Source organism: Poeciliopsis prolifica, unplaced genomic scaffold, assembly GCF_027474105.1.
Source record: "Poeciliopsis prolifica strain line A6 unplaced genomic scaffold, Auburn_PproV2 SCAFFOLD029, whole genome shotgun sequence".
Classification (NCBI taxonomy): domain Eukaryota; kingdom Metazoa; phylum Chordata; class Actinopteri; order Cyprinodontiformes; family Poeciliidae; genus Poeciliopsis; species Poeciliopsis prolifica.
This window is the reverse complement of record NW_026562404.1, coordinates 4392978-4409506: the sequence shown is the minus strand read 5'-3', so window position 1 is coordinate 4409506 and position 16529 is coordinate 4392978. Positions and strand designations below refer to the sequence as shown.

Below are 16529 nucleotides of genomic sequence, written 5' to 3'. Positions count from 1 at the left end.
TTTTTGTAGCAATGGTGGGATTTAGTCACACCGATCAGTCAAGAACAAGGCAAAGAGAGAAGCTGACGACATACAACAATATTCCCAGGTTCAGGATTTGAACCCTAATCAATGACTAACAGCTAGTGAATGTGAACCACTTATTGATCTGATGACTTTTTGTGGAGCAGCAACCGCAGCAACTGCAGCATCTCAGACCCTATTCAAAAAGGTAAGCTGTTTTTATTATTCTATATCATATTTTATAATTGATGGCATCATAAAATTATAATCTTTACTGTCAAATCCTTTAAACTATACATGACAGACCAATAGATTACCATCCATTTCCATCGGAGCCTGATCATTAATTGGTGCTGCACAGGTGCAAACTAAAAGGTAAATTCAAAGCAGTTCAAACTTACATGAGTCTGTGGTGTGAGATGAAAGTTTGATAGTCATCATTTGTCCTCTGGTGAACCTCCTCACCTCTCAACGAACTCTGAAAGCAGCCATGAAGAGAAGTCCAATCTGGTGACAGGACAGGAGGTCAAGTTATGCCCCAAGGAGTTCAGTCTCGTTGAACTTCACCTACATAATGAAATTAGAAATAAAAAAGTACAAGCTAGTACACAATAAATACTTGCTGAGTTGAAAGTGTCTGCAGTGAATGAACACCAGCTTCAAATGAATGGTCCTGAAAATAACATTGAGAGTCAAAACAGAGAGTCATACCATATAGCCACTTTTGGTAGGATCCACTCTGGTGGGTGCATGTGTGAACAAAAGTACACACGTGTGTTTTGTGTACTTGGAGAAGGCTCAACTGTGTCACTTACGGAGTCCTTTGAGGGACACTCCAGGAGTATGACTGGCTCTTGTTTTATTTTGTTAAATAAAAATACTAGCAAAAATCCAATTAAGTTACGTAAAAAAATATATATAAATTGATAAGGATGATATTAATTTCGTTTAGAAATGAATCACATGTATTATTAAGGTTTTCACATATTTTTTTTTTTTTTTTTTGGACATTTTGATTTGTTCCAGTTGTGGCACGGTTGACTTTCCAAAGGCAGTTGGTAGGATGTTTTTAGGCGACTGTATGAGACTGATGAATATTTAGATTTTAGCTCCAAATCGAGGACGCAGAACGGGAATTGGGCTGTATCTGAGCGTTGAGTGTTTCTCAGGTGACAGTGACGGTACCGTTTCTTTCTATCGAAATTCTGGAGGCTTTCTCCATGTATATATGGGCACCTCGCCCCTCACCTCTCGCCCCGCGCTTTAACAGTCAGTAAAAAGGTGATATTTTGTCACACAGCATGTTTATTTCACTTCCTCAATAACAGGACATCCTACTTACCTGTGGTCTCGCTCGCAAAAACGTAGAGGTAGCCTACGTCAAGCACGAGCGTCGTTTGTAGTCGTCACGTGACAGACCCCGCCCATCCGATCAAAAGAGAAGAATACAATCTTCTGGTAGTTGAAAGGTTGAATATTTTGTCTCTGTGCTTTTTTTTTTTCTCTCAACTTCAATTCAATTCAGAATTTAATCTCGGGTTTGGTAAAATAGCTCAATCTGAAAAAAATACATTTAATGCTACAATTTTCTCACATGCACTGTTTTTCTCAGTCGGGGTTCATATCAGAGAAGAATTACACCAGACATCATCCGCAACTTTAGAAGACGTTCAGATGGGACGTTCACCAGCGACTTCATCAACAACCTGGACAGACTGAAGACCATCGATTTTGTGGAGTGTCCAGCATCAAGCCAGAGAGGTGAGTTTAAAGGTCACCTATGTGAAAGATTGTACTTTTAGAAAACTGGGAGAGCATGCAACAAGGATTTGTAATCATTTAAACAGGCGGTATTATGTAATTTCCAGGCATATAGTCCAATTTTGTAGCACAATCACACAACAATGTTACTTTCAGTTATCAAAGTGCTGTCCATAGCAAACATAAAATAAATTTGACTTCGACATTGGCCTCTGTTTCTTTAAGAAGCTCCTACTCTTCTTGGGAGTTTGAACTGAAAAGTAGTTTGTTTATGTGACGAACTCAACAGACTCTCAGCGCCACCTGGTGTTTGCTATTTGCTGCTGCTGCTGATAGTCTGGTGGAGTTGAGTGGGGGAGTGCAGCTCCGAGGAGGAAAAATAAAAAGAAATTATTTGTACTTGCGTCATTTAAACTGATGTTCTTCAGAATTACACAGATTGAGATTTTCTGCAGGTTGTTTTCATTATTTCTAATGAGGAAAAACATTGCATCAGAATAAAAATGAAAAAGTTGATGTGTAATACGTAATATTGACCACATGTCGGCACTGTTGTTCTGACAATTGTGCGGCTCAACACGGTTCGTTTGGGAAGCGTTTAGCAGGAGAAGCGGTGCATTTTTGCAAAGAAAATAGTTCGATTTTCCTTTTGCAGTGCAGACGGCACACAGCCTGCGCTTTGTCCACACAGATCTGCATCGTTGCACAATAATCTTATGTAATGAACCTTGCCAACATTGAGTCAAGAGGGGGATGGTGGATTTTAGGTTGGTGGAAGAAAAACAGTGGGCTGCATTTCATGGCGAATGTGTAGGTTTTCCCACAGCCTGCATCTAAATATTAGGAATGCAAGCAGGGTGTGCCTGGCTCCTCACTGAGAGAGGATTTTGTTCAAAGCAGGCAGGGACTGTGGATTCTGGAGACAACTCTTCTGTCTGACTCCTTGGGGTGGAAAAAAATTAGATGAGGAGAAGGAAAGAGGAATAGAGCTGATATGAGCTGAGCATACACACACACACACACACCCTCACACACACACACACACACACAATCATCTGATCTCAGTCATGGACTGATATGGGATTAGATTGTAGGAAAACCCCCTTCATTCACTATTCAGATTCTCTGTCTGTCTGAGAATAAATTAATCACTGAGACTGCAGAAAAACAGGACAGAGGAACAGAATCACCATAAAAATTACCCACTCGTGTCGTGGCTCCCATGGGAGAAGAGTCTGTACTATGTCTTGCAGGTACCCCATCATGCTTTAATGGATTGTATTGAGATTTTGTGTGCCAGAACAAGGCAAAGCAGTGCTTAATTGTGAAAAAAGAAGAAAAACGTAGCTAGTTGCATGTTTAGGATTGCTGTTCCACTGCAAAGTGGACCTCTTTCCCATTCCCAAGTCCTCTGTGTCCGCTAGCCAGTCTTTTAAAAGGATTGTCTCATATTTAGCTCCATCCGTCTGTGCAGAAGATCATTCCCCCCGGCAACATAATGCTGCCACCACCATGCTTCTCTAAAGGGATGGTATGTTCAGGATGTTTTGAAATAAAATATACAATGACAGCTTAATATAAATAGGATGTTTACAGTTAAAATAAATCATACTTCTGGCAGATTTAGATTAAATTTTTATTTTCTTCAAGCAAGAAATTAGTTACCGATAAGTAATTAGAGAAGCATCACTGAAAAGATAAGAAAAAGGAGATGTATAATGTCTGGAAATCAGAAAAAATGCAATTAGAAATATCTGAAATAAATTAAATAAAAGTTACAAATAAATAGCAGATGTGAATACATGTTAAATAAAAGAACAAGCAAACGAACCCTAATAGATTTTAAATAATTGTTTATTTATTTCAATACACCTGAGCGTCATAGGATGTGAATATTATGCAGTGCTCTGCTTTTTCAGAGCACTGCATGACCTTCAACTGAGCTATATTAAGCCAAAAAAAGAAAAAGAAAACTGCACTGGTTGTTTTGTAGGTGACACTTTAAAACGTTATATTTAGCCGCTTCCAGGTTTGCCCACAGAGAAACCACATGTTCTGTGTCAGCTTCAGGGGGAAGGATGAGGTGTGAGAGGAGGGAAAGCGGAGGAGTGTGTAGGTGTGGCTCTGCACGAATTAGGTCGAGTCTCGTCCACTTCCAACCCTCTTCGCACTCCGAGCGCGCTTCTTTTTTTTTCCTATTATTATAATGTTTTCCCCCATAAAGCGGTCCTCCATCCATGTGGCCCCACCCTACTGCAGGATGTTCGTCCTGCTGCTCCACCTCCAGCACCAGGGACAGCTCCTCCACACTCAACGTCACCTACACTGCCGGCGATTTTTTTTTTTTAACATCCATGCTTTTCTTTTTTTTCTTTCTTTTTTTTTTCCAAATAAAAGGATTTGGATGGAGGGGTGAATTATGACCAGTGGCACACACTAACTGAAGCCCAGTGGTAAACTGGGAGTGTGCTGCTGACTCAGCCTCGACTGCTGCATTAATTTATCTGCACTGCAGTGCTCAACCACCTCCCGTCTCCCCCTTCCTGCCTCCCTCCCTCCCAGTCTGAACTCTCCCTGCCTCTCTTTTTCTCTACCTGGCTGCAATCTCACACGGCCGTCCTGTGTTCAACATGACAGCAGCAAAGCTTTGCCAAAACGGGGTCGATAAATCATGAGGGAAGGAGTGGGTCTTTCCTTCTTTCGCCAACATGTTTCGGTAACACAGGGAGACGGTGGGAGTTTTAAAATAGCAGATCGCCTGAAAAATGAAGAGGAAGGGAGGGAGAGGATGCTGTGAGTTGGAAGAGTACACGTGACTTGAGGGAGAGTCAGAGCCTGGGAGATTATGTTGTTTTAAAGATGAAAATGGAAGAGCGTAGAAGGAAGGAAAGACATCAACTGGTTTTCCAATAGTTCCTAGGATTTATGTGACCACATATATCATGGATTCTTACTTTAGGTAACAGAGTCCATCTCCTGGCAGAGATGCAAACTTATCAATACTAAAGCAAAAAAAAGCTCAGCCTATGTTTTCATACTGCAACAAAACAAAAATAAGCTGCACTGCAACGGTTGAAATTTCATGAGCTTTACAATCAGAGAATTTAATTATAATTTAACGTGATTTTATCTTACATACCAACAGAAGGAAATTATTTTAGATGTAAGTTTGGCATGCTTTTGTACTCACCCCCTTTACTCTGACACTGATTAATAAAATCTAGTTAAACTATTTATATCTAGAATTCCTCAAACTAGTGAAGCGTTCGCCTGTGTGTAGCTCAATCTCCTTATGAATCCAGATGACCTGACAGTTTCGATGGAGAACATTAGCTCTTAGTAATATCATCCCAATTTGTATATCTGGAAGAGCTTTGTTTTGAAAGCTCTGTTCCATCCACCTGAAAAAGAGGAGCGGATGGCACCACGGCCGTCGATCAGAAACTGAAAGCCAGGAGATTCATGGAAACTCTCAAAATGTGTCCTTCGTGGTAATTTACATCACCAGGCGGTCTGGTCAAACAACAACAACGTTCAACCTTTTGGAAAGCATGCACATGTACATGTGAAACAAAGTTACAAACATTCAACTCAACATCCAAAAAGTCACGCAGGTTGTAACTGGAAGGCTGCTTTATTGGTAATAAAAAGTTTCGTGCTCAAATGAAGACAATCTTTCATATATTCTAAACCAAGAGTCCAAGTGGTTGTGCAACACACCATCGTATTGTACTGTATATCCTCTTTTGTCACGGTGTCAAATGATAACAGTTTGAAAAGCACTTTTTTAAGTAATTTTTTCTTTCAGCAAAAAGAAAAAAAAAGCTCATCATTAACCATGCTAAAAAAAGAAGAACTCCTATAATCAAATATTGATACAAAAATAAATTTCAGATGGAAACAGAAACATGGAAGAAATCAAACCAAAGTACAGAAGGCAAGCTGCATTTTCACAAGCCAAGTGAGTGACACGTATAGCACTAAGAACAGGACGTTTTTTTTTATTTTTTCAAGTTAGCTGTTTTTTTCTGTTAACATCACACACTCATACATAGTACGATGGGAGCTGAATTTCTGGAAGATCCTCCACTTGTACACCTGACCTCACATCCCTGATTAATCAACCCACCCCCCAAAAAAAAGAAAGAAAAAAAAAATCCCCACCCTCCTCAATTTGGACACGTTTCTCATTGTTATTTTATTTTTTTTTTTTTTTTTTTTTCAGAGTGGCATTGACATCCAAATTTGCAGAAAAAGCAGAAAAAAGGCACATGCCATAGAGTGGAACACGAGAAACGAACCGTTCAACAAAAGGATAGTGATGATGATGAGAAAATGACCGCAGGTGTGTTGAGCTGCAATGGCACTCATGTTTGCGTGTGTGTGCGTGCGTGTGTTTCGGTGGCAGTGTCGTAGTATGTAAAGAACGCGTCAGTCACGCTTGCTGATGTCATCTGGGAATAAGATCATCTGTAAAGTTGCTGGGCAGTGAAGAAAGTTTCCTTGAAGTGTGTCTGTAGGAATGGTGTGTGTGCGCTCTGAATGTGATAGATACAACAGTTAAGTGAGAAATGTGCTGGTAACAATATCCTTTTAAAGTCATGATCAGGCTACATCCAGTAACATTGCACATGAGCTATTTTTTTTCCCCAACATTGAAAAGAGTGCTGGAAACAACCAGTTTGTAATTATTTTTTTCTTTAGACATCCACGTGAACGTGTTGCACATAAATCAAATGTGACAGTGTTCTCCTGTTTCATGTATATACATATAGACACATATGTATACATGTATATATCTTTTTTTGAATTATATAATATCTATATTTCATTCAGTTACCGTCAACAAAGTGAAAAGTGTCTCAAAAAATCCAAAAAGTAACAAATGTGACAAAGGGCATAGCTGGAAGCCATTCTATATTATTGTTATTATTCACTTTTTGATTATTAGTAGTAACATTTTTAAAATTCTGTATTTACAAAAAAACACAACAAAGCATGCCATTAAAATAAAACAATATAATACAATATTTATAGCTTCTCTCAAAAAGTTCATACTTTTTCAGCGTTTGTGCCATTTACATCATAGCCTGCACTGTACATATACAGGTGTTTTTTTTCTTTTATGTTATTTTATTTTATTTTTTTTTTTTTACTTTTTAAATATTTTTTTAAACGTGAATGTTTATAACTCTAAAATATTACATCCAAGATGAACATGGGTAAGTTCGGATGGCCTTCCTCGCTCCTCCTGTGGTTCTCATTGGGAATGTATTTGGTTTCAGTGTGCAGCCGCCAAACTGGTTCAGAGACCTTGTATTGTAAACAGACCTCATTTGCTGTTGTACAGGGGTGGGGGGATAGATTGGTACAGGCAGTGTTGAGCACACCAAATGGCAACAGTGGTGTGACGCCGGATGCCAGGTTTGTGTCTGATCATCCACTAAGAAATAGGACAATTTCCACTGCGTAGAAAATAAGTGGCAGGACGTCGATGGAGGCAGTTGGCGAAGCCTCCGGTTTATTTGTGGAAAACACCCACAAAGCTTATTTAGACAACATAGCTGCTTCGACGTGAGGTCTGTTCATAATTCCCCGCTCCTCTACCTCTGTCTCTGGTTTTAGGCAGGTGATAAGCGTTTTAGAAGCCTGCAGGTTCGCGAAGAGATGGTGCAAGACCACACAGTGTTCAAAGAGGTCCCACAGAAGCACAATGATACACTGACAAACATGGGACTTTCAGCACTCCCAGCTCAAGACCAACAAGCACCTTCACCGCCTGCTGCTCTCGCCTTCATCTCTTGTTCTCATGGCAGTCGATCGGAAACACTGAAGGGAGGGTCTCGATCTACATATTGGTCCGCTGGTATTTTTCACCCATCCCTGAAGCCTCACAGTTCCTCCTAGTCCACAACTTCCACACATGCTAAGCACAACAAGACATGTCCCTGCAAAAATGTTCTGCTACCTCTGCTGTATCAGATGTCACTTTCACCGATCATCAGCCTTTTATTTTTGGGAAAGATTGCATCATATAGACATCAGTGAAAGACTTAAAGGCTTTTTTAAAAGATATATATAAAGCTAACAACTCAAATTTTCTAAACAGCACGGCCTGAAACACGCATCCCAAGGACAATCTTACGCTGAACTCACAATGTAAATAAAACGATTATCTTCAGGGAAAGTTGCTCAGTAAAACTATTACCTGCTGCCTTCGCCTCAACACAGTTTTAAGTCCTTCCTCTTGTCTTGAAACGAGAACACAAAAGAAAAAAAAAAAAAGCAACCAAAGTGAAAATTCAAATCTTATACCTGATCCCTCTGCAACAGACCTGCCAATACATGAGCACACTGGATTTTGGATTCCTTGGCGTGAAACATCCCCTGCTCTCATGGTTATAGCGTTCACCAGAGTTCAGTGAGGAAAGAGACAGTTTAAATGGCAGAAAGTTCACCAAGAAATCCTCAGATTTGATCAGAACTGCTTGAGTGTCCTTCCAAGTGCTGTGCAGCCTCAACATGAGGATATTCTGCCTGCGCCGCAAACCTTCAACGCGATCAACATTCAGAGACTCCAACCGAGACCGGGGCTCTGAGCGCCTGCGTTGATTATTCCCATGTTCACTTCAGCAGAGGTTGAAATAAATCAGGTACAAATTTGTGAAATACAAATGTCATTCTGTAATATTTCCTATAACTGCATTCCCCATTTGCCGTTCTCCTTGCTTCCTCGGCAGACAGTCTCAAGCGCTTAATTGAGCCACTGTGGTGGTCTGACAATTAGTGTCTTGTGGACTATGATTACTCATGCATGAGTCCTGATCAAAACATGCCTTCATGCAAGTCATTTCTATGCATTTAACAAGCACAAAAATTATTTTTATCAGGAACTCCATCCAAATTACACAGACTAGTGAGTCGTACCCATTCCAGCAGGAGAGCCCATGTTAGAAAACGTCTTTTTCAGCATCAGTATTACAAAGAGTGGATGAAAAGACCAGTGACATGGGATAAATGTTATCTTATTGTTTTTTTTTTTTTTGTTTGTTTAGTTTTTTTGCTGCTCAAATAATGTGAAGATGCACATTTAATCAAATGAATAAAAAATAAAACTCTTTGTCTCCTCCCCGCCTCTAGTGCATCCGTCAAAAAGCTAAACTTCCACAGGGTAATGATTATGCTTCTCTTCTTGATAAAGACGGTAAACTCAGGAGTTACAGACCCCTCCTTTAGACTGCTGACACAGTTCTGTCGGGATCTGAGCGATCCAGTGCCACGGCGCCGGAGCGTTGCAGCAGGGTTAATCCACACGCGGTGGTGGCAGGAGATCCGCGGTGCTCCAGGCGTCGAGCGGTGGATTCTGTGGCAGTTGGTCCCCCAAAGAAATGCGTGAGTTCCTGTTTTTTTTGTGTGTTTACTCCTCATTTCAATGAACTTGGTCACCGTGCAGCTGAAGTTCCACAGGAAACTGATTGCCTTTGGTTCAGCCGTCTTTGACAACATAGGAAACCACGTTGCCTCAGTTGTATTTGAGTATGTAAACATTTTTTGTGGGTTTTTTTTTTTTTCTCCTTGTTTTTAATCTTACTTGCAAATGATTTTTCTACATTGTTGGGTGTCTGGGCCCAAAGTCTGTTCTCGTTGTGTTTAAATTGGGATTTTGGAGTCACTGGATCCTAACATTTGGACTCCCACTCATCTTTCTGGTTTTTGTCCTTATCTTTCCTGGCCCAGTCCTCCTTGCTTTTGTCCTGCTTCTCTTTGTCAGGTTTGGTCACACTGTCGTAGGACGGGAGAGAGGCCGTGGATGGCGTGCTCTCCTTCTTCTCCTGGTTGGTCCCGCCGTTCTCAAGCTTGTTACTGGACAAAATGTGCCGCTTGAAGATGATGCCGCGCCTGATGAGATGGGCGCGGTAGGCGTTCTGGATGATCTTGGCAGATACGTCCTCCTGCTTACGGCGCAGCGTCGTGGTGATGGGTTCGTACGACACCTTGGACGGGTTGGCGGCCACGAAGCGCTCCTCCATCTGCGTCCGCAGCATGTCCAGCTCGCCGCTGTCGCCCAGCACACGCTTCGTGAAGGCAAACAGGATGTCGAGGCAGTGAATGCGATCGCCACTCACCATAGGCATGTCCATGGCGATTAGTTCTATAGTGTTGGGCTTCGGCACACGAAGCGGGTGCTCCAAAGCGTCGGCAAAGTCAGGCAGCTTGGCGAAACTAATGAACTGGGAGGCAGTGGGATCAAATTTCTCCCAGATCTCGTAGAAGGTCTCAAAGTCGTCCTCACTGAGCGGATCGGCACTTTCCTCAGTGGCCACGCTGAAGTTCTCCAGAATTATGGCAATGTACATGTTAACCACGATCAGGAAAGAAATAATAATGTACATGACAAAAAAGAAAATCCCCACTGAGGGATTCCCACAGTCGCCCTTCACCGAAGTGCCAGGGTTCTCCAAGCTGGGGTCGCAGTCCGGCGGGTAGTTCAGAATCGGCAGCAGCAAGCCGTCCCAGCCGGCAGACGTGGTGATCATGAACAGGATGATCATGCTGTTGCCAAAGGTTTCGAAGTTGTACAGGTCGTCGATACCCGCTCCGTGCTTTACATAGCCGAAGTTGGACATGCCAAAGATGGAGAAGATGAACATGACCAGGAAGAGCAGCAGGCCGATGTTGAACAAGGCCGGCAAGGACATCATTAAGGCGAAGAGCAAAGTCCGGATGCCTTTAGCTCCTTTGATCAGACGCAGGATCCGGCCAATACGAGCCAACCTGATGACCCTGAACAAGGTCGGTGACACAAAGTACTTCTCAATGATGTCAGCCAGGAACATACCTGAGGTGAACAAAAAGAATAATTAGTAAAAGAAAGTTGCTTGAAAACTAGCACCCAGCAAACGTATCAATACCATTTGATATGATGCGACTACAAGTCTGTGACATTAGAAAGCCTCCCACAGCATGCTGCTGCCACCATCACGTTTCACATGTGCAGCCAAAGTTTTCTGCTACACATGGCAATTTAAAAGACGACCAGAAAATTCAATTTTGTTCACAACAAAGCAGAGCATTCTCTATAATATGTTAACATAGGTCAAGCACTGCTTTGCTTCTTTAGTACCTTGACAGTTTGCCATAAACAGAAACCCTGCTGAAAGTTAATATCCAGCCGTCAGTTTGGGACCTTAAGCTAAAGCTCTCTTGTGTTGTGCAGGAAGAGAAGCAGATCAGGACATTCACCTCTGAATTGCCTAAAAATATGCTATGGAGCAGTCTAGTCAAAGTCCAGACTTAAATTGCATTGAGATGCTGTGATATGATCTTGAACAGAATAGAAAAAGTCCCTCCAACGGGTGAATTAAAACATTTAGTCAGTAAAATTCAATGGTAGCAAAGTAAGACACTGTTGTTTCTACAGGGTGCTATAATCACTTATTAGGTTTAGGTTTCTATAGGTTATCTGTGCCTGATATTAAACAGTTTATTATTTATCTAAAATGTGTACAAAAAAAGCAAAAACAAAAAATTGCAAAATTAGTAAAACTTTGTGTCTGTAAACATTAGTATTGTTTTCATTGAAAAATCACTGAATATCAAGAGTCCTTTTTGTGGCGACTCATAATTAAATGCTACCTTGTGTTGGTTATATACAATAACTCAATTTTTATCACGTCAAGAGATGTGAAGACTTATAAAAGTCTGTAAATTTGCTCATATCTGCTCATTGCGCCACACTTTCCACGCCCGTCACTCACCGACGATAGAGAGGATGACAACCACCACGTCGAAGATATTCCATCCGTTGGTGAAGTAATAATGGCGTAGCGCGAAAAGCTTCAGCAAGAACTCTGTGGTGAAGACCACGATGAAGATGAAGTTGACCCAGTAGAGGACCATTTCTGTTTGTTCTGACTGATCGTCTGTTTCCACCATCATCGTGACCATGTTGAGGCAGATCAGTATCATGATGGAGATGTCAAAGACCTGCTGCGTCACAAAGTCAAACACGTATCCCTGGATCTTGTTCTGCAACAACAGGGAGGAAAGACGATGAGATTTCTGAGGAATCAAATGAACTCTTTGCATGCATGGTCACCAAACAAAGCACCCATAAGCACCTGCGGTCGTGGGATGGGCTTCTGTGGCTTTTTGGAGCCCAACTTTTTCATGGCGTTGTAGTACTTCTTCTGCTCCTCGGTCATGAAGATATCCTGACCTCCAAAGTAAAGGGACAAACAGAACATTGGTTAAAACCACGTTCCTGTTTGATACTGAGAGCAAAGTGAAAAACATTTGAAGACAGAGCAGCGCTTATCTTTTTCTTCTGCTGGTTGAAGTTGTCAATGATCACACCAATGAAGAGGTTCAGGGTGAAGAAGGACCCGAAAATGATGAAGACAACGAAGTAGATGTACATGTAAATGTTGACTTCATATTTGGGCTGGTCTTCCACCTTAAAAGAAAAGAGGCAGAATATTTAGAGTTCAAATATGTTTTCATTCACTAATACAGGCAAGAAAAATCTGTCAATCTGACATGAGGTGACTGGGTTAGTCTGGGCTCTTACACATGTACATGTTAAAAATTCACTTTGTTTTTACGTAGAAAATACTCAAATTATCCAAATTGTCCAAATTTATGCCTAAAGTGGGTTGAGTTTAAAAATAAAATATAAAAAAAACTGTGAGGAAAGAAGAAAGAGTACAATTGTAAATTGTATAAAGCAAACAAAGGAGGATGAAAGGTTTCAAGAAGGGAAGGAATAATAATAAAATGCAAGAAAGAAGAGAGATCACAAAGTTATATTAAACTATGTATTAAACTATGAAGAAAGAAAGGGAGAAAAAAGTCAAGAAATAAAAAAAATGAATGTATAAATGAGTGGGGTTTAGAAAGAATACAAGAAAGAAAAAGATAAAGGACAAAGAAAAGATGGAAAGGAAGGAAAAAGGCTTTCCAGAGTGAGCAGACAGATTAATTGCTTTAATTTGGCTTGTCATCTTTTTTGGGTGTAATTTTATTAATTTACTGCATATACCAAAAATAATTCTTGGGAAAAAAAAAGGTTTCAGACTTTTTTATTAATCTAAATAACAACAATGGGAGCAGTGAATAAATATTCAAATAAATCAGTGAACATACATTTCTAGAATCCACTGCAGCGTACATTATATCCATCCAACCTTTGAATGTGGCCTTTTGAAAGAGAGACAATATTACATTTTACATTTGTTCAACCCCATTCAGCAGACCAGAAAAACAAGCAAAAAAAAAATAACTATAAAAGATTATAATCATTAAAGGAGACGCAAACTCAAACCGAAACTGATGCATGTCCTGTAGTACAGCTTGTGCATGGAAAGAAACGTGTATGAAGAAAAAAGGCATGGAGAAGCACACTCATAAATGCTCAATGAACATGAAGCAAAGGCATTATCGCAGTGCTGTGGAAGACAAAACACAAATAAAGCATAGGCGGGCCTTCGAGTGATGCTTAAAAGTAATAAAAACAAACATCAAAGAAAGTGTGCAGGAAAATGAGGAAATAAATGCAAGTTAGTGAGAAACAGAAAATGAAGTCGGAGGAGAAGTGACGCGCTCACCACTTGCAACAAGGCGAGGTAGCCAGCGCCCACATTGTCAAAGTTGATCTTGACGTTCTTCCACCTGACCTCAGTGTGGTTATCTCTAATGAGCGCCTCACACTGGGTCTTGTTGTTGACAACTTCGACATCAAAATATTCCTCTGATGTCTGATTGAAACAGTAGTAGTACTTGCCCGCAAACAAGTTGACCCCCATGATACTGAAAATCAGCCAAAAGATGAGGCAAACCAGCAACACATTCATAATGGAAGGGATGGCACCCACCAAGGCGTTGACTACCACCTAAACCAGACCAGGGGAGAAAGGATATAACAGTGTGAGAAGCACGAAACGAACCCAGTTCATGTTCACCCCTCAGATAAGACACTACATATTGTTATGGCATTACACAAAAATCCTTAAAACTGTTAGTAAGTCTTTTTAAGATTTGACATCAGAGTCAATAGCGTGTCAAAGAATGGGATTAAAGCTGCTTTGTTCACACTCGAACACAAAAAATGAGCTGAAAATCTATTCAATGTCACAAGATGTAAAATGTTTCATTTATATTGTAAAAGTATATTTTTCTCTTTCAGATAAAAATTTTAGCATTCATGTTGAGATTTGTTGTTTTGTTCCAATAAACGGGCATCTCCATAAAGAATAGCTTCATTTTTTAAAATCTAATTTACAAAGAGAAGCCAAATTTTTTACTGTACTGAATTGTCAGAGTAAATATATTTAAATATTCCTCTTTAAGTTTTGATAATTATGGCTTGCAGTTAATAAAAAACCTCTGAAAAACCAATGACGATATGATTTCAATGCAGAAATAATGAGGAATATTACTGACTTTAAAGTTTTCAGCAGGGTCCATGACATCCTGCAGAATGAAGGTTAGCCAATAACCTGTGGGCAGCACAAGTCATGGGAAGTTAAGTGGAAGGAAAACTTGTGTCTGAAAATTAGTGTGTCAGAGATACACATTTATTTGTATCTCTGACACACCTTTCATTATCTGTAAACCATAATCAAACTAAAAGTTAGAATTTAGTTGAAATTTCAGTAATAAAAACTTAAACTCATATTGTATGAATTCATTACAAAAATAGCTGGAGATATTTTGAACCCTCCTTTCTTTTAATTAGGATGCATGTGCAGTTTTGGTTTTAGCGTTACTAAAATCATGTTTTATTTTTGTATACTTCAAATGATTATCAGAAAATAATTGTGCAATTTACAAAATATTTCTCCAAAAATGAAAATAAATATAATAAATGACACACACAACTCAGTGAAGGTTCATGTTGTAACCTCAAAAATTTGTACTCAGAAATGTGTGAGCAGATATTTATATATTCAACCAGCAGTAAAATTTGAGTGTTTTGATTAATCTGTAAAAAACACAAAAAAGTGTTTGCCATATCACTATGAAGTGTCCACTCTAGCCACCCCAACCTTATGCAGTTCATCTCTCTAATGTAGCTCTTCTCCATAACAAGCCCATCTCAAAACAAAATGGAAAAATTTAGGGGGAAAAATTTCCCACACTTCTGATCTCTAATCTGCTCAGTTCTTCTTTTTTTTCATTTTCTTACTGTAGATTCAAAAGCTCAGCACTTGTTGAACCGCTCATGACTAGTGTTAGGCAGGCCAACCAGCAGCTCTCAGGCAGACAGCTGAGCATGCATTTCTTTGGCAGACCCGTTTTGTGGAGCCATATTCCCTCCTCTTAACAAACAGACAGGGAGGAGCTCTAAGAGCGGGATTCTCTCAGCGCTGAACGCAGAAATAATGGAGGGCACACTTGTGAAAGTTCCTCAAATCTCAAATGCTAAATTACAAAACAACAGACTGCAGAATTACTTTTCCACAGTGGTGCCAGCAAACTCGCTGAGAGAATGACTCTTTGCTTGATTCGAGTTACAATCTTACCGCTTTCAAGTAAATTCTGTTAAATAACAAAGGCCATGCTGTGTAGAAAGCATTCTCAGAAAGAGGGAAAATGGCTTTCAAAAATGCAGAATGTGCATCGGCAGTTATTACACATGCGTGTTACATGGCATTGTGCAATCTCAAGAATCCGCTCAAATCAATACATAAACAAATAGAGGAATGTGTGGATAGAGAGATTATTGCTGAAGTTTGCTAGCACAATGTGCAATGAGTGTCTCCCTCCTACGGATAAGCCTTGAAATGTTTCTTTTAAAAAAAATAAAAAAGCATAATTGGCAGAGTACTGCAACTAATATTTATTTAGGTGTCATTGTCCTCAAGCAGATTTGCCAGAAGAAAAATAATACACTGAAACTTGGTTGATGTTATACTTATTGTCTAATCACACTGCCCAAAACACTAAAAGCAAGCAGCATCAAGAGAAAAAGAAAGACAAGTAAAAAAAAAAAATAAAAAATAGACATTGCTTGTCAAGCAAAGTTTCCGACTGAAAACGCATCGTTAACTTTCAGCATTTTGCCACATTGCAACTTTTTTCTGCTCCCTCATTTGATTGACTTTTTGGAATTTTAAGATACAGATCAACACCAATTAGCAAGGAATTGTGAGGTGGACAAAAACCTTCTCAGAGTTTTCTAGATGTTCTATAAATAACAATCTGAAAAGTGTGGCATGCCTGTATCTAAAGCCCGCAAGTCAATATTGAGTAGAACCGGTGTTTGCACCTGCTGATCTGTCAGGGTAAATATCTGCTCCAGGAACAAAACAACTATATCCATCTTACCTGTCCGCAGAGAAGAAACATCTCCCCATAGCATGACGCAGCCACCACCATGTTTGATGGTTTGGCTCATAAGCACCAGAACAATGGAGCAAAGTGGAGCAATTAACAACGATGTGCAGTGAGGAATCAGTTTTATTACAGAGCTGCATGTTTCGACTTCTCTCATACCTGTGATTAATCCCAAATAAACTCGCCTGCAGCAGATGCAGTCAAAGGTGATTTGTGCTTCTCAAAAATCCCAGTGACTTTTTTCAGCATCATCCTACTTTAACTTGTCCCACTACTGAACTTTCCTCGCTGTGTATCTCTGCAGTTTACCTCAACAGACCTCACTTTTCAGATTTTTATTTATAAAGAAGTTTTTAAAAAAAACATCCCTTTTTGTGTTTGTCTATTTAAAAAACAATGAAATACGTTAAAGTTTAAGTGACAAGATG

At 39.9% G+C, this 16529-nt stretch overlaps 1 protein-coding gene across 8 annotated transcripts in view; it reads right to left on the bottom strand.

The window, feature by feature from the left end:
- Positions 1–5379: 5379 nt before the first annotated feature.
- Positions 5380–16529, bottom strand: part of scn8aa (sodium channel, voltage gated, type VIII, alpha subunit a) — a 52721-nt gene continuing 41571 nt past the window's right edge. For all 8 annotated transcript variants that reach the window (XM_055049896.1, XM_055049898.1, XM_055049902.1 and 5 more), the window contains exons 22-27: positions 13371–13655; positions 12910–12963; positions 12083–12220; positions 11886–11990; positions 11523–11793; positions 5380–10603 (exon numbers count right to left, since the gene is read on the bottom strand). In XM_055049896.1, the coding sequence (XP_054905871.1) occupies positions 9444–10603; positions 11523–11793; positions 11886–11990; positions 12083–12220; positions 12910–12963; positions 13371–13655 (2013 nt within the window). In that variant the 3' untranslated portion in view covers positions 5380–9443. The remainder of the gene's footprint in view (positions 10604–11522; positions 11794–11885; positions 11991–12082; positions 12221–12909; positions 12964–13370; positions 13656–16529) is intronic.